General features: G+C 40.6%; 1 protein-coding gene across 2 annotated transcripts in view; it reads right to left on the bottom strand.

Moving 5' to 3' along the window:
- LOC106551683 (zinc metalloproteinase-disintegrin-like ohagin) overlaps positions 1 to 26,023 on the bottom strand; it is a 60,801-nt gene that overhangs the window by 18,992 nt on the left and 15,786 nt on the right. For both annotated transcript variants that reach the window (XM_087706189.1, XM_087706191.1), the window contains exons 5-16: positions 23,146 to 23,222; positions 21,317 to 21,512; positions 19,690 to 19,752; positions 17,932 to 18,003; positions 16,089 to 16,258; positions 14,385 to 14,469; positions 12,877 to 13,007; positions 7,007 to 7,184; positions 5,316 to 5,405; positions 4,216 to 4,411; positions 1,520 to 1,622; positions 1 to 59 (exon numbers count right to left, since the gene is read on the bottom strand). The exon at positions 1 to 59 is cut by the window's left edge and continues 98 nt beyond it. In XM_087706189.1, coding sequence (XP_087562315.1) covers positions 1 to 59; positions 1,520 to 1,622; positions 4,216 to 4,411; positions 5,316 to 5,405; positions 7,007 to 7,184; positions 12,877 to 13,007; positions 14,385 to 14,469; positions 16,089 to 16,258; positions 17,932 to 18,003; positions 19,690 to 19,752; positions 21,317 to 21,512; positions 23,146 to 23,222 — 1,420 coding nt within the window. The remainder of the gene's footprint in view (positions 60 to 1,519; positions 1,623 to 4,215; positions 4,412 to 5,315; positions 5,406 to 7,006; positions 7,185 to 12,876; positions 13,008 to 14,384; positions 14,470 to 16,088; positions 16,259 to 17,931; positions 18,004 to 19,689; positions 19,753 to 21,316; positions 21,513 to 23,145; positions 23,223 to 26,023) is intronic.

Genomic DNA, 26,023 nt, shown 5'->3' with positions numbered 1-26,023 from the left:
TTCCATCTGAGGGCATATGGGTACCACCTGTGCAATATAGCTTGCCACATTTTAGAGCCCTAAAAAGGAAATAACCAATTCCTTTTAATGAAAAAGAATGGATTAATGTTCCTTTGCTCATTTGCATGAATTGTTCTTGGATTAACATTATTTCAAATTAGAGCTAAACAACCAGAGGCTTGCTCAGCCTCAAAATGAACTTGGTTGCATTTAAGAGATAACTAAAAAAAATCTCGAGAAGTGTTTCCAGGTTTTTTTTTTTGGGGGGGGGGACAGAGAAACACAGTTTCTGTACCTCTAACTAGCTCACGTGGAATCTCTGTTTTTGAGGGTGAAGGTAGTTTGAAACAGAAAGCGTATCTTCAGAGTAGGTGATGTATCTGTTATCCACCTGGAAAACTCCTAAAGCAGATTCAGGAGGCTTCACCTCTAATTTAAATTCCCATAAACTGTGACTGGATGACAGGGGATGATGTGAGTTGAAATCTAAAGGTTGGGGTATTAAATATTAGAGAGAGAAACTGCCCTGAAAATGGAAATTATTCCATTTCAATTTCAAATAAATATGAAAAAAAAAGAAATTAAAGATTTAAATAAAAACTGCCCTTGTTTTAGTAGGAAAATATTGTACGGGGTCTAAACTGTCTAAAAGACAGAGTCTTGATTACACACACCACTAAATAATATTGTGGCTCATTGTTTCTTTTGAGTTCAACTTGTGATGCAAATCTAGCCATTGTGGGTTTCTAAATCGTGGTTTATAATTAAGTGCAATTCATAAACTCAGCCAACCAGGGCTTATTCAAAAATATTGCAAAACAAGCTATTGCTGGGTGGTGTTAGCCCAGAGAGAAAGGTTGATTGTGTGTCAGTCCACAACTGGGTCCAGAATTTCCATTGATAAACAAAACAGATGTTAAGTGAGTTGCACCCAATTTTATAATATTTCTGCCATGGTTGTTAAGTGAATCACACAGTTGTTAGGCAAAACCAACCTCCCTCATTGACTTTGCTGGTTGGAAGCTGGCTGGGAAAAGGGAAAACGATGATCATGTGACTTTGGGACACTGCAATTTCATAAATACATGCTGGTTACCAGCACCTGAATTTTGATCACATAACTATAGGGATGCTAAAATAAGTCACTTTCAGTGTTGTAACGGTGAATGGTTGATGAGTGGTTGCAAGTTAGGACTTCCTGCCCTTTCACACACAGTCTTTTAAAGGGTACTTTAAAAGTTTTCATGGCCTCTTTTTATTGCTCCAGCTTGTAACTCCAACAGCAAACAAAATTAGCCATTCCGAAATTGACATACATTTCTGTTAATTTTAGTGACATGATAGAATCATGTCCCTTACATTACCCTTACATGATCATCATAATAAATGATGACACAGATTGTTGGGAGCAATATGCTGACTCTGTAAACTGCTTAGAGAGGGCTGTGAAGCACTCTGAAGTGCTATATAAGTGTAAGTGCTATTATTGCTATAGTAGGAAATAATGTAGACTGCTTACTTTGGTTTACATGGAATGTAGTTATCATTTACTTTTCTGCAGTGGCCGTAATAAACCCCTTTCCTGTTGACCGCAAAACATGAATCTGGACCAACTTTTCCATCTGTAAGAGGGAGTGAGGAAGAAACATAAATACTTGAATGTGTAACATGCCAGCAGAATAAAGAATGGCTTAAGATATCTCAGGAGTTACAGATAATTTAGTTAATGTTCACTTATTTGTAACTGATTATTTTGTAACCCATTACTTATCTAATCCTCATTATGCATGAAGCATTCACCATCTCCTACAGTGTTACAATAAACTTGCTTATACCACTTTATAGACAACACTGAAGCTACTCTTATGCAACTTGCAGAAGACTGACTAGTAAATCAATGGCTGTCGAGAAATCCGAATCAAAGATTCCTTCCTCTGTATCCCCATTTTCTAACTTCATCACTATCAGATACATTTCTGTGCTGGAATGTAGTGGTGGTGTGGCAGATTTGGACAGTGAGGAGGTTGGGGAAGAACATGGGCCAGTCCTGGAGTCTGGAGAAGGCTCTGATAAGGGCTCTGTATTGGAGGCAGAGAGGGGGCCAGGGCCGTCTGACAGTTATCAGCTGCCTTCAGAGTCAAACAGCAGTGAGGCAGATGAATAGCTCGAACCTGTTCCCAGAGTGTGCATGCACAGAGTTGCCAGATGAATGGAACAGCTGAGGAGCAAGGCCCAACTTGGGAGTAAGGCCACAGATGGACAATAAGTGGCCCCTCCCATAGGGAATAAAAGAGGAGCAAAAGGGGAGTGTAGTCTGCAGGAGACAATTAGTGTGCTTAATTGGTTTGTGACTCAGAGGCTCCTTGTCAAGTTTTGAAGATATCGGCCTGGCAGCTCTCCAAGTGGGATAAGGTCTGTGACTGTATATTCACCCTTGAAAGACTTTGCTAGATGTGGTTGAGAGGAATTCATAGTAACTTAATAAAAAGGGGTTTTTGTCAGAAGTAAGAGTCTACTTTGTGGTTTGGGAAAGCCTAGGTCAGAACAAATGAAGAGATAGAATTCCAGGAGGGAGGGACTGCATTCCAGAGAAATAAGAGGCAACTCTGCCTGGATATCATGTGTGAGAGAAAGAGGGTGAAGACATCTCCTTCCAAATATTATATTGTAGATCGAGTTAGCGGAGATCTCAGTCTGACAGGATTTTATTCACAGTATGAAAACTAAAAAACTCTGCTTGTAAGAATCATCATGTAACATTCTTAGCTTGATACCTGTCAATTCCTGGGCATAAGCCTTTTTGAATATAACTGGATTACTTGCAAAAGATTGAGCTATTACCATTATTTGGAATTTTACATCATTTCATGCTATTTACTGACCAAAATAAAGATCTCTTTGTTTGAATTGAGAGTTTCCATTTTGAAAGCCATGGGAATAAAAGAGCAAGGTCCCATTTATGGCCTAAATAAATGGACTGCACCAGTAAGGCCACCCTTGGAGTACTACATCCAGTTTTGGTTAGCATGACAGAAAAAAGTTGCTGAAACCCTAGAAAAAGTGCAGAGAAGAGCAACAAAGATGATAAAGAGATCTGGAGGCTTAATTGTACCATGAATGGCTGTGGGAAGTAGGTGCGAAGAATTTAGGGGTGACATGATAGCAACCTTCAAAAATTTGAGGGGCTGTCATAGACAAAATATCTGAGAGCAAGACAAGAAGTAATGGATGAAATCTTATCAAAGAGAGATCCAACCTAGAATTAAGCAGAAATTTCCTGACAGCGAGAAGAATTTATCAGCCTCCAAACATTTGTGGGTGCTCAATCACTGGAGGTTTTCAAGATGAGATCAGACAACTATTTCTCCAGAATGATATAGGATCTTCTACCTTGAAGGGGTTGGAGTAGAAGACCTCCAAGGTCTCTTCCAATTCTGTTCTATGTTCTACCAGAGAGTGACAAGAACACCCTCAACACCTGTTCCTTTCATTATTATGCCAAATGTAAAGAACATTTTAGTCACCAGGTATGAATATTCTTAGCAGACCGTCCCGTTTTCAATCTCCATTATCTCTGACTGAGAACAGTGAAAAGGGATGGGTCAATCAGTGGCCCCAATTAACTCTTTGAGGAACATTGCAAGATGGATAAAATTCTAAGCATATGACAGTTGACGTTATTGTTTGTGCTTCCCCAGTAGTATTGGCTTGCTTCACAAGACCCGTTGATTTAAGACAAAGAGTATTGGAGAACAGTTTTGAGCTGACAATCTATTTATGGCATGCATGCATGTGTGTGTGTGCATGTATACACACACACACACACACACACACACACACAAACACACAGACACAGACACATACACAGAGAGATCTTTGTGCAATTTGGGATTGCATCCTTCCCCAAAGTCAGCCTTTTCAGATTTCTGGTTTACAATTGCTATCATATTTAACTATTGAACCAGGTTCTGTAGCAACATTTGGAGCTTTAAAACAAAAGATCTGGAGCATTGAGCATTAAAACCTCTGAAGAACAAACTTCATCTTGAAAGATTATGAACAAAATACATATAGAACAGAAATGAAAAAAAAGAAAGAAAATGTCTTTGATCAAGCCGAATGATTGTCTTAGAGTTTTGTTTTGTTTTGATTCATTTAGTTTTGTTTCATTTCGTTTTGCAATATCACTATTCTTAACTCCTAAGGTTGACTTACTTGGCCCCCAGAGAGCAATACATTGGTTTGCCAAGGTGGGACACTTCCCCATGTAGCAGTAACCTTGGTTGTTTTGGCATGGGCCTCCATTCACACTGAAGCGATCCAAGGGACACTGGGCAGACTGGCCAGTGCACAGTTCAGGCAAATCACAGTCATGCTTTTTTGTTCGGCATACTGTTCCTCCTTCCTTAAACTGTGGATGAGAATGAAAAATATTCCCAGCTGTCACTCTTTAGCATCAGAGGTCAAAGAGACACACCATGATTCCCAACACATTTCAAAGCCTCCTCTTCATCTGTCTTGAGGGTTGCCAATCAAGGCATTGCTGCTATGTTACAAATGGCTCCAGATCTTAAGACATTGTGTCTAGGGCCTAGAGGTCCCAGCTTCCCTTATTTGCTATGGGAAAGTAACTGCCATGGTCACTTAGAATCTTCTAGAAAGCCAAGGAACTGAGTTAGGGCATCAATCTCAAACATTGCCTTCATTCATTCATTCATTCATTCATTCATTCATTCATTCATTCATTCATGTTTTACATTTCTGAACTGCTCATCTCTGTCCACGAAGGAGGTATATAATAACACATCAAAATATGAAATACTATATAAAAATTAAAATGTTAGAATATTTAAAATTAAAAACTTAAAAAGTATAAAAAATGTTTAAGGAGACAGGAATAATTAAACCCTGTTAAAATTAGTTGACAAAGGAAAGGGGAAGGGTATCATGGTACCAATCCACCCCGACTGCCTTCATGGTCCTTTGGGCTCCCCACCTAAGGTCTCAGTGCTGTGTTTTAACTCCTTTGGGGGACTAAACCCATTTAAACTGTGTGTCCATGCAAACTCAGTCAAAGAAGGATATATATTATTTTCACAGCAAGTGTATTTTAGACTGAGACAGTACAATACAGAAATTTCGCTAAGCTGCCCTCCCTATGGATATGTTCATAAGGGTCCAATGAACTGGAAGAAGGGATGGGAATAGATTAAAATGTTTTTGTTCCCAGTAAGCCACCGAGAGATCACATTTTCATGCGGCTAGTAAGGAACAAGGTAAAATCTCTCCTGGTGTTAAAAATAAACAAGACTTACCTGGCATTTCTCACAACATTCTCCATCTGCACACTTTGCTCCAGGTTTCAGTTTACAAGTTGCAGCGTCGCAGCAATCATTTTTACATTCCTGAAAACCAAGCATATAAACTTTTCTTCCTGGTTTCTTTTAATTGGTCTATTTTGAAAAGGAGAACTGTTATTTCTGCCTTGTGTGCTCCTTCTTATTGATTGAAGCTAGGAAGTGGGTGTGATTAATAGTTACCTGGGTTTTTGTTATTGCAAATGGATGATGGCATCTCTATGTGAAATATAATCTGATATTTCTTATGTGGAAAGAATAAAACAAATAAAAACATCCTCACTTCCTAATTGTGAAGGAATTCAAAATTAATGTAATTTGTAAATAATTGTGTTATTGTAAGTAATTTGTGTGTGTGTGTGTGTGTGTGTGTGTGTGTGTGTGTGTGTGTGTTTTACCCGCCTATGCTGGTGCGTGGGCTGGCACTTTATTTTTTATGTGGGGCATAGCGGCCAGCAGGGCTTTTGGACATAGCGGCAGGGCGGCTTTTGCCTCTAGTGCCGGGGCGGCAGGGCGGCTTTTGCCTCTAGCACCGGGGCGGCTTTGGTTTCATCCAGCATTGATTCTTTGAAGCTTTCCATAGGTCCTCTCTGCTTTTAAAGTCTTCCGTTGGTCTAAGGAAGTTTTTCCTCTATGGCAGACAACATAGAGCGGGATGCGTCCCACCTCTATGGCGGACACGGCACCGGGGCTTTAAAGCCCTGCTGCCATGTCCAACATAGAGTGGGACATATCCCGCTCTATGACAGACACGGTGCCCTGCCGCTGTGTCCGACATAGGGCAGCTTTTGCCTGCTTGCCTCACCAGCCATAAACCTCACCGCACGTCACTGAGTGTTGGCAATTCCTGGCAGCTTGGAATCATCTGCAACTCTGATGGCGCAGTGGTTAAATGCAGCACTGCAGGCTACTGCTAGATCAGCAGGTCAGCGGTTCAAATCTCACCGGCTCAGGGTTGACTCAGCCTTCCATCCTTCCGAGGTGGGTAAAATGAGGACCCAGATTGTTGGGGGCAATATGCTGACTCTCTGTAAACCGCTTAGAGAGGCCTGAAAGGCCTATGAAGCGGTATATAAGTCTACTGCTATTGCTATTGCTGCTATTGATGAGTTTCTCTTCTATCCCCTCATCTAGATCATTTATAAAGTTGTTGAAGAGAACTGGGCCTAAGACAGAACATTGAGCTACCCCAGTGCACACTTCCTTCTATGTAGATGTAGTTTCCATTGAGGACTACATGTTGAAAGCAGAGATTAAGGATAATACATTCTGGGAAGAAGAAGCTCAAGAAAATAGTGGGGATAGATAATGTGGCCATGTTGAGAAAGTAATGTGACCATTTCAATAGAATAGGGGTTTTCAGTAGGGAAGGATTTTCTTGGAGTGATAAATCACTCATATTTTAAAATATGTTATTCTTCCCAAAGTAGTAGTGGGGTATCAGTTCTCCATTCCTCTATAACTGTCTTAAATCCAGGAAACCACTGCATAATATATGTACATAAAGGACACAAACGTATGCCATTCACAAATCAACCTATTGGAGGGCTCATGCCAGTTAGAAAAACAGATGATTTTGCAAGGATTCCTATTTTTGATAGACTTTTTGGAACCACCCTTGTTCATTAAAAAAAGAAAAAGAAACATACCTCTGGAGAACCACAGTCACATTCCTCTCCCTCCTCCACGAAGTCATTCCCACAAATTGCAGGTGAAATTATATCTTTCCCGGTGGGTTTGTTGAGGAGGCATTGTGGGCTTTTCTTCAAGATAAAATTCTGAAACTCCTGTAAACTGCAAGAACTGAACTCCTGGGGAGGGGTATAGCTGTAAAGGTGAACCAATATAAGATCATGACATCATCCATATTTCGACCAGGAACAGAATTCATCACAAAACAAAACAAACAAAAAAACCCCACAACCTTATAAAATAGGAAAAAATGGCTAATGAACAAAACAGTGTTTTTTTTCCTCTAAAATTAACAAGATGGCTTTAACAAGAACTCTTTGCACCACTTGATCTTACTACCAGATTATGTTCCCCCATTTTTAATTTCACTAACATTTTTTCTTTTTTTTAACACAATGAATTTGCAATGGAGAACTCCATGTGGTTTTAGTTGCTTAAGCTACTTCTGGTGTTTGAGTGGGCTGCCTTTTGTTTTCTTTTTTGGTCAGTCTCACTGTGGAAGGGAGGCCTGGAAATGATACACTGATGTTGCTGATGTGATGAAGAAGAAGGAGCAATAACATAATTGAAGGGAAGAGAGTAAAATCTTGACCCTCTTTTTCTTTTCTTCATTTGGAGCCAAGATGGTAAAGTGGTTAGAGTGCAGTACTGCGGGCTACTTCTGCTGCCTACTGTCTGTCTGCAATTTGGCAGTTCAAATCTCACCAGGTACAAGGTTGAATCAACCTTCCATCCTTCTGAAGTTCGTAAAATTGGATTTGGATTTGGATTTTATTCAATTTGTAGGCCGCCCTATTCCCCGAAGGGACTCAGGGCGGCTGAACAAAGCCAAGGGAGGGGAAATTACAAAAGTAAGACAAAGACAAACAGACAATACAAACAATTTAAAAGGCACAACAGACACAGCAAATTCGAGTAGGGGGGGAACTCAACCCCAGGCTTGCTGGGACAGCCAGGTCTTCACAGCCGTCCGGAAGGCCTGAAGGGTGGAGAGGGTCCGAATCTCCATGGGGAGCTTGTTCCAAAGGGCCGGGGCAGCCACAGAGAAGGCCCTCCTCCGAGTAGTCGCCAGCCGACATTGGCTGGCAAATGGAATACGGAGGAGGCCTAATCTGTGGGATCGAATGGGTCTGTGGGAGGTAATCGGCAGAAGGCGGTCTCTCAAGTACCCAGGTCCAATACCATGTAGGGCTTTATAAGTAATAATTAGCACCCTGAAGCGTATCCGGAGACCAATCGGTAGCCAGTGCAGCTCGCGGAGGATAGGTGTAACGTGGGTGTACTGGGGTGCACCCACAATCGCTCGCGCGGCTGCATTCTGGACCAGCTGGAGTCTCCGAACACTCTTCAAGGGCTGCCCCATGTAGAGCGCATTGCAGTAGTCTAGTCTTGAGGTCACGAGGGCATGAGTGACTGTTGTAAGATCCTCCCGGTTCAGGTAGGGACGCAATTGATGCACCAGGCGGACCTGGGCAAACGCCCCCCTGGTCACAGCCAACAAATAGTGATCTAAAGTCAGCTGTGGGTCCAGGAGGACTCCCAAATTGCGAACTCTGTCTGAGGGGCATATAATTTCACCCCCCAGCCTGAGAGATGGAATACTAAGCCAATTTGTGGGAGGAAAAAACACAAGCCACTCGGTCTTGTCAGGATTGAGAGCCAGTCTGTTCACCCCCATCCAGACCCTCACATCCTCCAGGCACTGGCACATCACGTCAACTGCTTCACCGAGTTGGCACGGGGCGGACAGATACAATTGAGTATCGTCCGCATATTGGTGGTATCCTATCCCGTGCCGTCAGATGATCTCTCCCAGCGGCTTCATGTAAATGTTGAACAGGAGGGGGGACAGGACCGACCCCTGTGGCACCCCATAATTAAGGGGCCTAGGGGTCGACCTCTGTCCTCCAACCAACACCAACTGCGACCTGCCCGAGAGGTAGGAGGAGAACCACCGAAAAACGGTGCCTCCCACCCCCACCTCTCGCAACCGTCGCAGCAGGATACCATGGTCGATGGTATCGAAGGCTGCTGAGAGGTCCAGGAGAACCAGAACGGAGGCACAGCCCCCGTCTCTGGCTCTCCAGAGATCATCGGTCAGTGCGACCAAAGCAGTTTCCGTGCTGTAGCCAGGCCTGAAACCAGATTGGAAGGCGTCTAGATAATCGATTTCCTCCAAGGACCGACGGAGCTGAGAGGCCACCACTTTCTCAACAACCTTCCCAACAAAGGGGAGGTTTGAGACTGGACGATAGTTATTTAAAACGGCTGGATCCAGGGACGGTCTCTTCAGTAGGGGCCTCACCACCGCCTCCTTTAAAGTGGGGGGAAAAGACCCTTCCCGGAGAGACGCGGTCACAATCGCCTGGATCCAGCCCCGTGTCACCTCCCTGCTGTTCGCAACCAGCCAGGAGGGACACGGGTCCAGTACACAAGTGGAGGCACTCACTGTTCCGATGGCCTTGTCCACTTCCTCAGGGGTAACAGACTGAAAATCAATCCAACGATGGTGCTCAAGACCCTCCCTTGGTACCTCGGCTGGCTCTGCGCAATTGGAGTCCAGGTTTGCCCGAAGCCGAGCCACTTTATCCGTGAGGAATTGACCGAACTCCTCAGCCTTACCTTGCAAGGGAGTGCCCGTATCCCTCCCTTTAAGGAGGGAGTGGGCTATCCCAAACAAGGCGGCTGGACATGACTCAGCGGAAGCTATCAGAGCAGCAATATGGGTTCTTTTTGATGTCCTGATTGCCCGGAGGTAGGCTCTGATGCAAGATTTTAATGAGGCTCAGTCTGACACCGACTTACTGGCTCTCCAGCGGCGCTCTAGGCGTCTCTTTTGGTGCTTCATCTCCTGGAGTTCCTCAGTAAACCAAGGAGCCCTCCTGGATCCACTGCCACAGATTGGCCGTAGAGGCGCAATCTGGTTAAAGGCCCCTGTCGCCGCTGAGTTCCAAGCAGCGACAAGAGTCCCAACCGAATCGCGGGTGAGAGTATCAGGTATAACACCAAGCACCGTCTGAAAGCCCATAGGGTCCATAAGGCACCTGGGGTAGAACCACCTAATCGGTTCCTCCTCCCTACAGTGGGAGATTGGCCTCCGAAAGTCGAGCCTCAGTAGGCAGTGGTCCGACCACGACAGGGGCAGGATCTCAATGCCCCTCAGACCAAGATCACAACTCCACTGCTCCGAGAGGAATACGAAGTCAAGTGTGTGACCCGCTGAGTGGGTCGGGTGGGGACCCAGATTGTTGGGAGCAATATGCTGATTCTGTAAACTGCTTAGAGTGGGCTGTAAAAGCACTGTGAAGCGGTATATAAGTCTAACTGCTATTGCTATTGAAGAAGAAAGGTTTGTACTTTTTATAACAAAGGAATAATACAATACAATACAATAACAGAGTTGCAAGGGACCTTGGAGATCTTCTAGTCCAACCCCCGGCCTATGCAGGAAACCCTACACCATTTCAGACAATCTTCTTAAAGACTTGCAGTGTTGGGGCATTCACAACTTCTGGAGGCAAGTTGTTCCACTGATTAATTGTTCTAACTGTCAGGAAATTTCTCCTCAGTTCTAAGTTGCTTCTCTCCTTAATTAGTTTCCACCCATTGCTTCTTGTTCTACCTCAGGTGCCTTGGAGAATAGTTTGACTCCCTCTTCTTTGTGGCAACCCCTGAGATATTGGAACACTGCTATCATGTCTCCCCTGGTCCTTCTTTTCATTAAACTAGACATACTCAGTTCCTGCAACCGTTCTTCATATGTTTTAGTCTCCAGTCCCCTAATCATCTTTGTTGCTCTTCTCTGCACTCTTTCTAGAGTCTCCACATCTTTTCTAAATCATGGCGACAAAATTGAATGCCGTATTCAAAGTGTGGCCTTACCAAGGCACACACTTGGAATATTTTAAGGTAAAGGGAGAGTTAATATACTATTAGACTTCTTTTGCTGAAAAGGTCATAATACTACCAACTTGCCACTGGGTTCTGAAAGTGCATACTTAAAGAGATGTCAACATGCTATCGCCAAGTCCACCCAAGCCCCTTCCTAATATTACAAATCATAATTATTGGCCCTCAAATTAGAGGGAAAGCAAGAACCCAAAGATGATCTGCTGGGGGCCACTAAAGTCACAATATGGTCTTTTAAGACCAAAGTTGCACCAGAGCCATTAAATGAGGTTTATTGAGCAAACTGTTCTCTATGCAAGGCTTTCTGCACAAAATACCACAAAGTGGTTTTGAAGTATTAAAAAGTAACAATGACGCACAAAAAGTAAGGCAGGAAAGGTTACATAGCATTACATAGCATTCTCAATACTTCCTGAACTCATTGCCATTGCATAAAATATGAGGCAACATAGTCCTAGAATTTCGGCAGAAGAAACCAAAAATTTGACAATAGGTGGCATGGTCACTGAGGCTATACAAAAATCTTGCACACAAGGTAATTGGGTGCTTTGCAACAGACAATTCCTAAGACCTGACATTTCCTCTCCTCTCCTCTCCTCTGCTCTCCTCTCCTCCTCTGCTCTCCTCTTCTCTGCTCTCCTCTCCTCTCCATTCTGTCAGAGTTTTTGCATTTATTATGAGATAAACCCAGGAGCAAAACAGAGCACACAACACACAGAACCTTTATACAATTAATAGAGGTTTATATACAAATATATACAGATATGCACATGGTAAATAAATCCCTTACCACTCAGCTATGAAGGAGCTGAAGGAGAGAAATGAGATACACGATGAGAGAAAAATGCCCTCTAATGGCCACTTATATATAGATACCTCTTAAAGGAGAAATGCCTTGTGTGGACCCCACCAGAGTCTTAACAAGGCAATACCATATATTGCTGAATCATCCTCATTGCATTAGCTTACAGATTACAACCTTACATCAGCTGGCAGCTATTAAATCCTCAGTTACCTGAAACATTCTATCCTCCTTTTCCTTTTCCTTCTTGAAGAAGTAGAGGCTAGACAAGCGCTAGCAATATAATACAGGTAAATCCCCAACATACAACCATAACTGGGACCAGAATTTCCATTGGTAAACAAGGCAGTTGTTGTTTTTTTATATATATATATATATATTATTTTTTGTTAAGGCAGTTGTTAAGTGAACCACAAAACCATTAAGAAGTCAGGTTTCCTCCACTGTCTTATCAGAAGACAGTTAGAAAGGTCAGGAAATGGTAATCACATGAACCCAGGAGGCTGCCACCATCATAAAGGCCTGCTGGTTGCCATGCAACTGAAGGGATGGTTGTAAGTGAAGTCCTAAGCCAGCTTTTTCAGTGCCTTCAAATGTAACTTCAAATGGTTGCTAAACAAACGTTGATGACTACCTGTATGTTACTACCTGTTGATTTCAGCAGATTGCAATATATGAAAGATATAACATATCTTCTACCTTGATAAAGGAGCAAGGCAGGAAAACCCACAAGAAACTAATTTATCCTTTTCCTTCTGCTGTTGCCTAGTTCAGAATATTTTTTCCCATTCTGCTTCCCACTTTAGGGAAGTCTTTAGCACTAGCACTTAGACTTACACACAGTTTCACAGTGTTTTCCAGCCCTTCCTAACTGGTTTACAGAGACAACCTATTGCCCCAACAATATGGGTCCTCATTTTACCCACTTCAGAAGGATGGAAGACTGAGTCAACCTTGAGCCAATGAGAATCGGACTGCCAAACTCCAGGAAACCAGCAGGCAGCAGAAGTAGCCTTGGGTTATGCTTCCTATGCTATTTCTTTACACTATGGTTAACTGCAACTGTTTGAAAACATCTCGATTTGAAAGGCATTAAAAGTTTTCTTGAGCCGTTACCTTTGCTGGGCACCCATAATGCATCTGCCACTCTTGCAAGTACACTTATCTGAGTCATGCTCCATGCCAAAAATATGACCCATCTCATGGGCCATTGTTGAAGCAGTAACAAGTGGATTGCTTCCGTGATCCTGAAAACAAGAGAACACTTTGTCTATTGTTAGTCCTCCAAGGAACTGAAAGTGAATTTAATTATTACTAGCATTGAGCTGAAACCTTTGCTCAAGGACTTTCTAATGAAAAAATCAAAGAGTTAGAAAAAAAGATTAATAATTTGCAAAGCTGAACTAGAGTTTCCTATAAAAAGTATTCTCTTTCTTTAAAATAACAAAGGGTACTAACAGTTTTCCTTTCAGTAGCTTAGAGATGACACTTCATCCACAATTATCTCACTGGAATGCTGTGATAGTACAAAGGGGTCTTCTATTATTTATTATTTTTATTAATTAAAAGTATTATTTATTTGTCCATGTTAAAAACATTTAATAGATTTTTAATTTAATAGAAATCTAGCTTCAAAGAGAGTGGAAGGGGTAAGAACCTTTCTCCAGATCATGCTGCTTTTTCTATAGGCAACAGGGTTTGCAACTAGTGATTGGTTTTTAATGTGGAGAAGCACTAAAAAGTATGTTTCTCTGAAACCGGAAGCTAAAGGATTACACCAATATTCCTCAATTTATGAACTTAACTGAGATTGGCAATTATAGTTTGGAGATGTCAAATTCATATATATAAAGATGGATAAAAATATTGTGGATCAAATATAAAAAGTCTTTATTTGTAATAAAGTTATTCCTGCATTAACGTGTTTTCATTGACCATAACCAAGTAACAGATAGTATTATGGCCAGCAGACCTGGCAGCTGATTCAGACAGTGAGGTGGTTGGGGAGGAACATGGGCCAGTCCTGGAGTCTGGGGAAGGCTCGGACAAGGGCTCTGCGTCAGAGGCAGAGAGGGGACCAAGGTCATCTCATAGTTATTTGCTGCCTCTGGAGCCTCCAGAGTCTAACATCAGCAAGGCAGAAGAACAACGGGAGTCTGGTCCCAGTGTGTGCAAGCGCAAAGCTGCCAGAAGGCAAGAACAATTAAGAAAACAGGGTCGACTTGGGAGTAAGGCTTGGAGATGATTGGCCCCTCCATAAGACATAAAAGAAGAGCAAATGGGCCGTGAGCTTTTGCAGGAAGCAATTAGTTCATCTGGTCGGTTCAAGCTTTGAAAAGTTCTGTTTGACTCTGTGCTCAGTTTGGCCTTGCTCTGCATTTGGCAATTAGGTCTTTGGCAGCCTTCCAAGGGAGATAATGGGGGTGTTTATCAACATTCCCCTGAAAGACTGTGGCAAGTCAAGCAGACATCTGTCGGAACCTTCACAGACTGTTTTGAAGCCTTGCGGAGTGTTAATGACCATAAATTACAGCCCTCTAAATAAAAGAGGGTTTGGGGGACTAAGATTGTGCTTTATGCTTTCTCCTGAAGCCGAAGTCAGAACAGGCAGCTTTTCTACCAACCTGAATAATTGCTGTAGAAAACGAAGGACTGCACATAGTACTGAGGAAAGCCAATCCTACAGTTGGTCCGGTGAAGTCAATACCCCTATAAGAAAGAAAAGGGGAGTAAAATTTGTAGAAGATGGGAGCACAATCTGTAGCCTTGGGCCATATCAGAGGTGGGTTTCTACTGGTTTGGACCAGTTCCGCTGAACTGATAGTGGCATGCAGGCCTGAGTTGCAGACCCAGCAGCGATGCAGGCCAGCCACGCTCCCATACCAGTTCCCCGGTCGCCGCCATTGCCATCTTTTTCCCCTTGAACTGTGCATGTGCGCGCAGCGTGCATCCAGTGCATGTGCATTGTGGAGCGCACACCCAAGCGAACCAGCAGTAATGCTGGCCAGAACCCACCCCTGGGCTGTATGAAACCTCTTATGAGCCGCGGTGACTCAGTGGTGGGAGTGCAGTACTGCAAGCTACTTCTGCTGACTGCTGGATGCCTGCAATTTGGCAGTTCGAATTTCACCAGACACAAGGTTAACTTCCATCCTTCCTAGGTGTGTAAAATGAGGACCCCAGATTGTTGGGGGCACTGACTCTGTATACCGCTTAGAGAGGGCTGTAAAAACACTGTAAAGTGGTATATAAGTCTCAGTGTTATTGCTATTGCTAATCCTGTCCTCAGTTCCTGCCAGTCAGGATGTTAGAATTCATTTTAGGCTCTACTCACACAAGTCATTTGACTAAGCAGATTGTTAAACATATACAGGGTGAATTTTCACTACATGCTAAGCTTGGCTGATGCTAACCTTCATTAAGTTGGGGAAAAGGGTTAGCATTTTGTATGAATCCAGCCCATTAGGTTAGTTTAAATTCCATGTACTGTAAAAAACCCAAATGCAGATTTCTTTCATAATTCGATTTCTCCTATCAGTTTAGCTGTGGTGTTATAAAAAAAAACTTGAGCTTGGAAAAGTGATTAAGGGGAGGAATTAAATCAACATCTGTGGGAAAAATAAAATTGATTTTTTTTTCAATTTTTTATATTCTCCTTTTTTGCTTTGATATGCATTCTATCTAGCCCCTAATATATTTTATAAGACCCATACGTTGTGCACAGATCTTGTAGGATTGCTCACACCACAGTTATTACTTGTCCAATATATTATAGATATAATCCAGTAAATTTGTCAATTTTGCACTCATAAAATTGTATGGCAATATATAGGCTGAACTCACACTGCATCTATAACCTGATCACATTAAGATTTAGATGACAGTTTTAGACAACCTGTCAAACTCAAGATTAGCTATTTTATTATTTTATTTTATTCTTGGTTTATCTCTTGTGTAATGGAAGTATTCATTCAGCTGGTACAGAATGGGAACCAAAACATCATTTAATCGGGTTAAAAATGCAGGTATAAGTACAGCCAAAGCATAACAAGATAATCAGTTCAGTTTCAATTTCAAATCCAAATGAAATGAAATCAAGCTGAGTTTTTGACCTGCAATCATTCAAGGATTTTTCAAAACTAGATCTCATCTACAAAAAAATGTTTGGCTTTGAAATATCGTTTACACGTGGTTTAAAGATGTAGATGTAGATGTAGATAAATTTATTAAAGCATGCAGCATAGAATGGAAGTTCTGTGCAAGCACTCACTTTCCCATAATCCTCCACTCCCGGCCACCCCCTTCCTTTTCCCAACAATCAGACATACGTGAGTAACTCAGCAATATCATTATTTTTGCGCATCTTCAAAACAGACTCTCTCCACTTCGCAAAGCGGTCCAAAGTGACACCTGCTGCTTCGTTGATCTCAATCTTGTCTGCATCGGACCAAATTTCTAAGCCAATAAATGCTATGTGAATTTTCAGAATTTTGTAAACCTGTGTGGTGGACATGACATCAATCAGAAACTCAAACACAAGTAAACTTTGAGAAACATTTCAAGACTAAAAAGCAACTGACATTGGCCTCTATGGGTGAGTGAAATGGAATAGATTTGGGAATCCATAGAAGAAAATCTCTAGAGTAAAGATTTGAATTATGGAGTCCTTGATGCTCTTTGAGCCTAGTGGCTTGCTTGCAGACATTTAGTCAGACTGGGACAGGACCACAGACTCTACATAGAGAATAATAACAGGTGACGCAGTAGTTAGAGTGCAGTACTGCAGCCACTTCAGCTGACTGTTAGCTGCAGTTCGGCGGTTCAAACCTCACCGGCTCAGGGTTGACTCAGCCTTCCATGCTTCCGAGGTGGGTAAAATGAGGACCCAGACTGTGGGGGAAATATGCTGACTCTGTAAACCACTTAGAGAGGGCTGAAAGCCCTATGAAGCAGTATATAAGTCTAACTGCTATTGCTATTGCTATTCTTTAAGCAGGAGAAATAAATGATAAACAGGTGATTATTCTCTTTCATCAGCAACAAAAGTGGAGGAGAACTTTAAGGGAGATTTGACCCTTTGTCTTCCTCTGGTTTCCCTGATTCTAACTAATCATCAACAGTAAAGATGGTGAACAAGGTGAATAGGTACAAGATGTATAATAGTATACTATATAATAGTACAATATGAGTGGATCTCCTTTTAAGTGTCACAGCCCAACCGGGGGTGGGCTTCAAAAATTTCAGCAATGGGTTCTCTGCCTGGTTGCTGGGTGGGCGTGACCATGGTGGGTGTGGCCTAGCTGGTCTCCTGCACCACAGCAGGAGGGCTGTTTTCGCCTTCCCCAGGCTCCAAAGGCTTCCCTTGAGCCTCTGGGTGGGCGAAAACTGCTTCCCCCAGGTTCCGGAGGCCCTCTGGAGGCCAGAAACAAGTCCATTTCAAGAAATGAGCCTGTTTCCGGCCTTTTGGAACTACTGGGAGGCCTATTTTTTCCCCTCCCTGAGCCTTTGGGCGGGCCCTGCGCTTACTTTGCATCCAAAACGGGCTGCTTGGAGACTCCTGGGAGGGGAGGCGTGAGGTGGGAGTGGCAGGTGAGGTTGATGGGTGGGGCCAGCCAGGGGTGGTATTTGGAGGTTCTCTGAACCAGTCATTGTTAGTTATGGGTTCTCCTAATCCCAGGAGAACCAGTAGCAGCCCACCCCTCAACTCAAACTGTCCAAGTTAACTGGGTTCCTCTCTCCTGCTTTCTTCTCAGAGATCATGTTCGTAATCATTTAACTTTAAAATAGTCTTACTAAAATAACCTCTTTCTAATCTTCAAGTTCAGCAGAGTAACCGCAGCCATGAAAGAATCCAGCTACTGAAATCTATTACTGATTGAATTATTGCAACAGTTTTGGACTTGCATCCTCCTGAAACAGTGGTTGTATTCACATAAGAGGCTTATTAACTTAGTTACTGAACTAACCCATTTTCTGAACTGGCCTTGCATACTGGATCACAAGTTTACCAAATGACCCAGCTTTGCTGAACTCAAAACTGGAAAAGTTAACATTCTTGTAGAAGTGCATCTCCTAGGTCTCTTTACCTGGTTAAGTTTGTTGTGTGAACACAGTGAAAATTTGAGAGGTTTAAATCCAAAAAGTGAAATAACTTTTGCCATGTTGTCTTACCGTACTTATATAGTTGACCATATCAAATATTCTCAGCCTTACTTCTGTGATGTTCCGGTTGTACTTCCTGAACTACAGAAAAGACAAAAAGGTTAAGAAGAGGTATTTTTTGGATGGAGGGATTGAAAGAGAGAGAGAGAAAGAACATGTCAGGGAAAGTAAGAGACTTAAAAAAATTCATGGAATTTGCTGATTCAGATAAAAATAATAATTCTATATCCAAGCACACTGATGAATTATTTTTTGCTGATTGTTTAACCTAATTTGAATCTACATTAATATATTAACAAATTTTTCAGCATCACACATGCGTTTTCCTCCTGGTTGGAGAAAATTTTGGTCAGCCTATTGAAAACCTTTCAATTCCTTAATTGGAAACTGTATTTCTCTGCTCAGAAAAGTTAAACATTCTTCACTACAAACTGGATTTAAATTCCACCAGCCTGAGACCAATTTCCCTGAAATAAATTTGCATAAGATGTTCCCTTTTGCAATAGTATTAAAAGAGAAAGCTCAGACTGGTATCTAGTTTTATTTTATTGGGGGGAAATGTGCACATTCTGAGAGTTCAAATATCCCCAAGAGTTGTTTTACTGCAAATGCTATATTACTGCAAATGAGGTTGGCTAAGTAAAATGTGGATCTTACTTGTCTATTAACCAAAGGTTAGCTTCTATTTGAGCTAGTTATGATGGAGAAATATATTTAAACTGAATCAGAGGTGGTATTCAGCAGGTTCTGACCAGTTCTGGAGAACAGATAGCAGAAATTTTGAGTAGTTTGGAGAACCGGTAAATACCACCTCTGACTGGCCCTGCCCCCATCTATTCTCTGCCTCCCAAGTCCCAGCCGATCAGGAGGAAATGAAATTAGGTTGGAATGGGGAGGGAATGTAGATTTTACAGTATCCTTTCCCTGCCATGCCCACCAAGCCACGCCATGCCCACCAAGATGCGCCTGCAGAACCGGTAGTAAAAAAATTTGAATTCCACCAATGATATGAATGATAGTTTGAAAATTAACAATACATAATGTTGACCTCTTGAACCAATTTATTAATTGAAACTCATACTTGCACAAACACACAAAAGGAGAAAATCAATTTCAAATCCATATATTCATAAAAATAAATTAAAATATGTTTCTGCTAGGGAAACTTATTTTCAAAATCAAGCAAAGTGTGAATAAAAAAAAATTATATGCTGGGAGGCATAGAAGCCAAAGTATATTTATATTTCAATGTAATTTAAAAAGCCACTTGAATGTAAGACTTTTGAAATAAACAAACAAATAAGGGAAAGCAAAACATCCAGATTTGCCCATCCTCCCACTAATTCAAAAATCTCCTTGTGAATTTTCCTCTGGATCTTGGAATGCTAGATTTCCCAGGTAGAAGAAACGTATGGTGATTCTCTCTTTTACTCTTCATTTATATTCTCCATGTTAACTAACTTCAGTTTCCTGATCTGGGCATTTCTGGATAAACTATCATTAAAATTTAGGTAAATTGCAGGAACAATTTAGTACAAATCAGAGAATCATTGAATTTCAATTGTGTCTTAAGTTTGGAGATAGGGGTCAGGTCCAATAATAAAAAAACAAAAATTGTTAAAGTATATTTTAATACATATTTTAGGATAAAATGTAGTTAGAATGTTGTTTTTGGTGATGTCTTCAAAAACACCCACACTGAAAAAGACAAAAACAAAATTTTGTGTTCAATGCAGAAAGAAAAAAAATGGTATTCAGGATACTTACCACTCTGTTGTCTGCCGCTACATAAAACTCAACATATTTTCTGGCCTGCAAGTATTCCTGTTTCTAGACAAAACATGAACCAAAAGACTGTTTAGACATGTTGCTTCCTGCAGTCAACAGAAATGTTGGGTCATCATCAGATAATCTTGTTATACTCCCTCGACAAAGTCCTTGAACTTTTAGAAATATTGGCTCTTTGAAGAAGACATTTATTGCGAGAGAGCTTGTTAAAACTTCAGCACTTTAGAATGTGCTAGGAAATTTCTCAGGACGAGGAAATTATGCAGTGGTTAACCAGATTCACTTTGTCAATTTTTATTCAATCCAACTTGATGATTCAAGTCATATTGGAAAATTGAATCAAGATTAGGTATTGGTCTAATTAGACATCGCAAAGCATTTTGATTTAGTATTTCAAACCAGTTTTACCCTCAATCCCAAGTCCCCTATGGATGCATAATAAAAGAGGCCTCCAACTGATAATTTGATTACACTTATTTCTAAACCGATTCAGAAAGTTGTGATGATTTGGAGACTCAGCTGAATCTGTTTTGAACCACTTACTATACTATGCCCTCTTATAATACTAGACAACACACTATCAATGGTAGGGACCTTCAAATTTCTAGGTTCTATCATATCTCAAGACCTAAAATAGACACCTAACATCAAAAACGTCATTAAAAAGTGCAATAAAGAATGTTCTTTCTGCGCCAACCTAAGGAGCTCAAACTGCCCAAGGAGCTGCTGATACAGTTCTACAAGGCAATTATTGAGTTTGTCATCTGCACCTCTGTAACTGTCTGGTTTGACTCTGCAGCCCAACAAGACAGACACGGACTTCAAAGGATAATCAGAACTGCAGAAAAAACAATGACTACTAACCTGCCTTCCATTGAGGACCTGTATACTGCACAAGTCAAAAAGAGGGCCATGAAAACAGATCCCTCGCATCCTGGACATAAATTGTTTCAACTCCTATCCTCAAAATGATACTACAGAACACTGCACACCAAGACAACCAGACACAAGTTTTTTCCCAAACACCATCAGTCTGCTAAACAAATAATTTCCTCACTACTCTCAAACTATTCTCTAAGGCTGCATTACTATTACTATTAGTCTTCTCATCATTCCTATCACCCATCTCCTCCCACTTATGACTGCAGGGCTATAACTTTGTTGCTTGAATCCTTACAATTTATATTGATATTGATTATTTCCTGATTGCTTATTTGTACCCTATTGACTATCATTAAGTGTTGTACCTTATGATTCTTGATGAATGTATCTTTTCTTTTTATGTACACTGAGAGCGTATGCACCAAAGACAAATTCCTTGTGTGTCCAATCCCACTTGGCCAATAAAGAATTCCTTTTCTATTTTCTAAATTAAGTTTGGATGACCATAGAAAATGGTGTAAACCTGAAATGTGTATTTTCTGTTCATTGTGTTTCCATATGTTCTTCTGCAGCATGGGTGGAATGGATGTTTAGGGATCTTATCTTCTGAAATCTTTTTAGCAGTCCTAGAGAATTTATCTTTCATTTTACAATTTAAAAACAAGTAAATGAATCCCTGTTCTCAAACCATGTCATATTCTTGAGGGTTTAATGTGAGACTTACTTCAATATTCATGCTCATCCGAGAGGTCTTTGTGAGGGGCTCATCTGAGTCCCAAGTAGTATTGGTTACCCCACAGATTTTGGGGGTGTCATCCTCTTCTTCCAGATTTTCATATTTGTAGACTGCATGGGCTTCACTGTCAGAAAGCTTCATAGGTTCAATAAGGTACTTCTCACCCTGATTCTTGAAATACCCTCTGTAAAACAATTGTAGGTTCATTTTCAAAAGCATGATTAGAGGTAGAAGACCAGGGGTGACATCCAGTAGATTCTGACAGGTTCTGGAGAACTGGTCGTGGAAATTTTGAGTAGTTCAGAGAACTGGCAAATACCACCTCTGGCTGGCCCCAAAGTGGGGTGGGAGTGGGGATTTTGCAGTATCCTTCCCCTGTCATGCCCACCAAGCCACTCCCTCAGAATCAGTAGTAAAAAAAATGAATTTCACAATGTGGAAGACCAATAGAAAAGAATATTCGGAGCTCAGGGTTGAACTGTGAGGTCCTTGGTTGTTTTCCTGCAAACATTTCATTACTCAGCTAGTAACCTCATTAGTGCACTAGATGTTACCTAGTTGGGTAATGAAACATCTGCAAGTAAACAATTAAGCTCAGAGAACACAAAGCCAGTTCAAACTGGCTATTCTATATTGAATAGTCAGTTTTAACTAAGAAAGTCAACATAACTTATCTTTATGAATCCCTCCTGAAAATAAACTGAGTCATAGTTTTCCCTAGTTTACATATCACTTTCTCCTGCTTCTCAAAGATACACCTTAAGCTCAGAAAAAAATAAGATATTGCACTTTATCAGTACAATTATGAATTATGTATACAACATTTGTATGGATTTAGTTTGTCATGGAATCCAACACTGTACAATTCCTAAATTATTGTTTAACAGGTAGAAAATGTTTCTAGCTGTGAAAATGTAAGACTATACATGTTGGAAGATTCAGGTTTTCTTGTAAAATTTTATTTCACAGGGGTGAAATACTATATATCTTATATATTTCCCTACTGTAGACAATCAAATCAATCTTTTGTTGCTCATAGATCAGCACATAAAACATGAAAGTCACAGTTAATTAAGATAAAAAAGGATAAAATATAATTGTTCTAAAATATGTAAGAGAAAATAGTGTGTAGAATACAAACTGTAAAACAGCGCTTGGTTGTGGTCAAGGAAATGAAATCATATTGATCTGACAATAACAACTTTAGATAGAAGTCAAAACTATCAGGATATTTAGTAAATACCTAACATAATAACACCTGCAACAACTTATTCTATCATTTCAATTATTCTTCTGCCACATGGACATAGTCTTTCTTCAAAGGGGATCTCCTGATGTCTTCCTTCAGTAATGACTGTCAGGAAGACATTGAATCAGGCTAATGATAATTTGGTCCTTCTAAATTTTGGAATCTTTATACAACTAAGATATCTAGCTGGTTGGAGAAAGTGTGCAGAATGGCTCAAGAAAATGTTTCTGGTAGAACTGAAAGTCTGCTTACTTCTTCCTGTATACTTCCTAGCTACGTCCTACACTTCCTTCATAATCTGAAACCTACTTATCTTCTCTTCCTGTAACATCAGCTTCTTTGTACAAAGGAGACAGGGTCTTGGAAGCTCCTTTAGACAGAGATTTAACTCCCTACTGTATCTGCTGGCGAGCAGCAGTTCTTCTAAGTATCCAACCAAAAAGTTTAAAGTTATGCAACTAATTTTCATAAGAAAGTGATGTTCCACTTTTTAACTATAACAGCTTTAAGAACAGTAATAATATACTTCATTCTTATGAAATAAAGAAAAGATAAGACAGTATCTTACTTCAAACCATGGCACGCATTAATGCTTGCAGTTGAGTCAGTATCATTCTGGATGTGCCCGCTATAGTAGCAGTGATCCTGTATGGAAGCAAGAAGACTACACTGGATTGGACTGTGATTTGTTAAGCAGCAATGTGGTTCCAATGTATTCCATCACATAAGTGAAGTAATGAGCAAGACAGAAAACAGTCCAGAATAGTTTGATTGGTGGGATACAAAATCTGGCTACTATTGATTGTTTCTTTTTTTTATTAGCTTATAATATAAAATACAAAAGAATATAGTGGGAAAGTAGCGAAGGGAAAAGTATAGGGAAAGGGGGGGAAAGAAAGAAAATGCATTGACTTCCAACTCCTTTTGGTGCAGTAAAATAAGATAATAGTATTAAACCTCAACTTTTTACTTTTACATAACAGTATAAACTAGCCATTTCTAAAGCAACAAACCTGTCTAATCAGTAAAACCCAAAATCAAAGTTTCACTTTTTTTCCCACCTCAAGCACAAAGTCCAGAAGTGGCTTCCAAGGAAAAACAAAAGTAATTGTGATTTTTCCCCTTTAATCAAAGCATTCAATTTAACCATCTTTGCTAACTCCACCAACTTTTGCAGTCATTAATCCATTGTGGGAATCAGAATGACTGATTGTTTCAAAATGAGTATATTTTGTAGACTTGTAGAAACACACAATTCTCCCTAAAAGCAAGATGAACTGCACACCTGTGCTCCCAAATTATTTAACTTTTCAACAGAGCTTATATGGGAGAACTTAACCTGAATTCAAGGATATCCAAAGAATATTGTTGCTGGCGCCATTGCAATACAGACCAAAAACAGGCAGAACTTTGCTATCTTGATTTTTATAAGCTGTCCAGAGTTATTGCTTGAAATGAGCAACTATAGAAATTGAATCAATCAATCAATCAATCAATATCCTTGAGAGAAACATGAAAAACATCCCTCACATCCTGGACATAAATTGTTTCAACTTCTACCCTCAAAACAACACTACAGAGCACTGCACACCAGAACAACTAGACACAAGAACAGCATTTTTTCCCAAATGTCATCACTCTGCTAAACAAATAATTCCCTCAACACTGTCAAACTACTCACTAAGTCTGCATTACGATTAATCTTCTCATTGTTCCTATCACCATTTCCTCCCATTTATGACTGTATGATTGTAACTTTGTTGCTTGTATCCTTACAATTTATATTGATTGTTTCCTAGTATGATTTGATTGCTTATTTGTACCCTATGACTATCACTGAGTGTTGTATCTTTTTATTCTTCATGAATGTATTTAATTCTCTTTAGGTACCTGAGAGCATATGCACCAAAGACAAATTCCTCGTGTGACCAATCACACTTGGCTAATAAAGAATTCTATTGCAGAATTGGGGAATATGTAATCCTCAAGATTTCATAAACTCTGACACCATCATTCCTAGATGGGGAAATGTTTTTTCTGAACTGAGTCCATTTAAAAGAAATCTCAAAAATGTTCCCATAGAAAGATGTTAAAAATGTTACTTAAAGATTGCTTTAATTTACTAATGAGAGAGCTATAAGTGGCTCTGTGAAATACTTGAGCATTCCAAATGAGAGTGAGAGAGAGAAATGCATGAAAAACAACTAAAGGGAAATAAAATTTTAGATTGGCAATTCTCAGTGTACAGTTTGATGCATCTATGTGGCATTTTAAAAATCATCCAATAATTTAAAGTAATGGTAAAAGTTCCCCTCACACATATGTGCTAGTCATTCCTGACTCTAGGAACAACTCAAGGAGCCAGTGCTGTCTGAAGACAACTCCGTGGTCATGTGACTGACATGACTAAACACCAAAGGCGCATGGAACACTGTTACCTTCCCACCAAAGTGGTCCCTATTTTTCTACTTGCATTTGCATGCTTTTGAACTGCTAGGTTGGCAGAAGCTGGGACAAGTAACAGGAGCTCACTCCATTATGCAACGCTAGGGATTCAAACTGCCAAACTGCCAATCTTTCTGATAGAAAAGCTCAGAATCTTAGCCACTGAGCCACCTTCCAATAATTTATTCCCTGCCAAAGAAGGTCTCCCAGATGCTGCTTTTCATGACTCAATACCAGTTCTGATTCTCCACCCTACTTGATATATAAGCTGGTAAAATCATTGGCTGACTTAGTGTTTTGGATGGCAGCTAAAAATAAAAAGCAGACTCTCACATTTTCTTGCTTAATTGACAGAAATATATTTTTTTTAAAGTCACTACTTAGATTTTCCTATTGTCTGATGCAGGATTTTGTTGATCAAAATTCTATGCCTATCTGCTTTTATCAGGATTTTGTTGACAAGGTAGAAAGGGTGTTAAAATATTTTTCTTTTCACTTTGCTAGAAGTTGCTTCCAAAAAATTTGCCTATAAATCATTCTATTCCAAAGAGCAAGACAAGCACATTGAGTCTTTACTTAGGAATGTGCTATGTATGTACCATATGCATAAACACACTGAGGAACAGCATTATGTCGAAGTTTTCTCCAACACCAAAAACCAAAGCAAGATACACTTTCACACTTCCAGATCTGAAACATCATTTGCAAATTGATAATTGAGTCTAGGAAGAGGCTTCCTACACAAAACCAAAGACTCCTTCAAGTCCCTTGGACTACAAGACAACCAAGCCAGTCAGTCCTAGAGGAAATCAACCCTGACTGCTCTTTAGAAAGGTAGATTCTGAAGAGGAAACTCAAATACTTTGGCCACCTAATGAGAAGGAAGGACTAACTGGAGAAGAACTAGGATGGATTGAGGGCCAAAGAAGAATGGGACAACAGAGAATGAGGTGGCTGGATGGAGTCACCGAAGCAGTTGGCCTGAGCTAAATGGACTCCAG

Source organism: Thamnophis sirtalis, unplaced genomic scaffold (genome assembly GCF_051295495.1).
Source record: "Thamnophis sirtalis isolate CommonGarterSnake01/CBP01778 unplaced genomic scaffold, rThaSir2_p1.2 scaffold_2, whole genome shotgun sequence".
Classification (NCBI taxonomy): Eukaryota; Metazoa; Chordata; class Lepidosauria; order Squamata; family Natricidae; genus Thamnophis; species Thamnophis sirtalis.
This window is presented reverse-complemented; position numbering and strand designations above follow the sequence as displayed.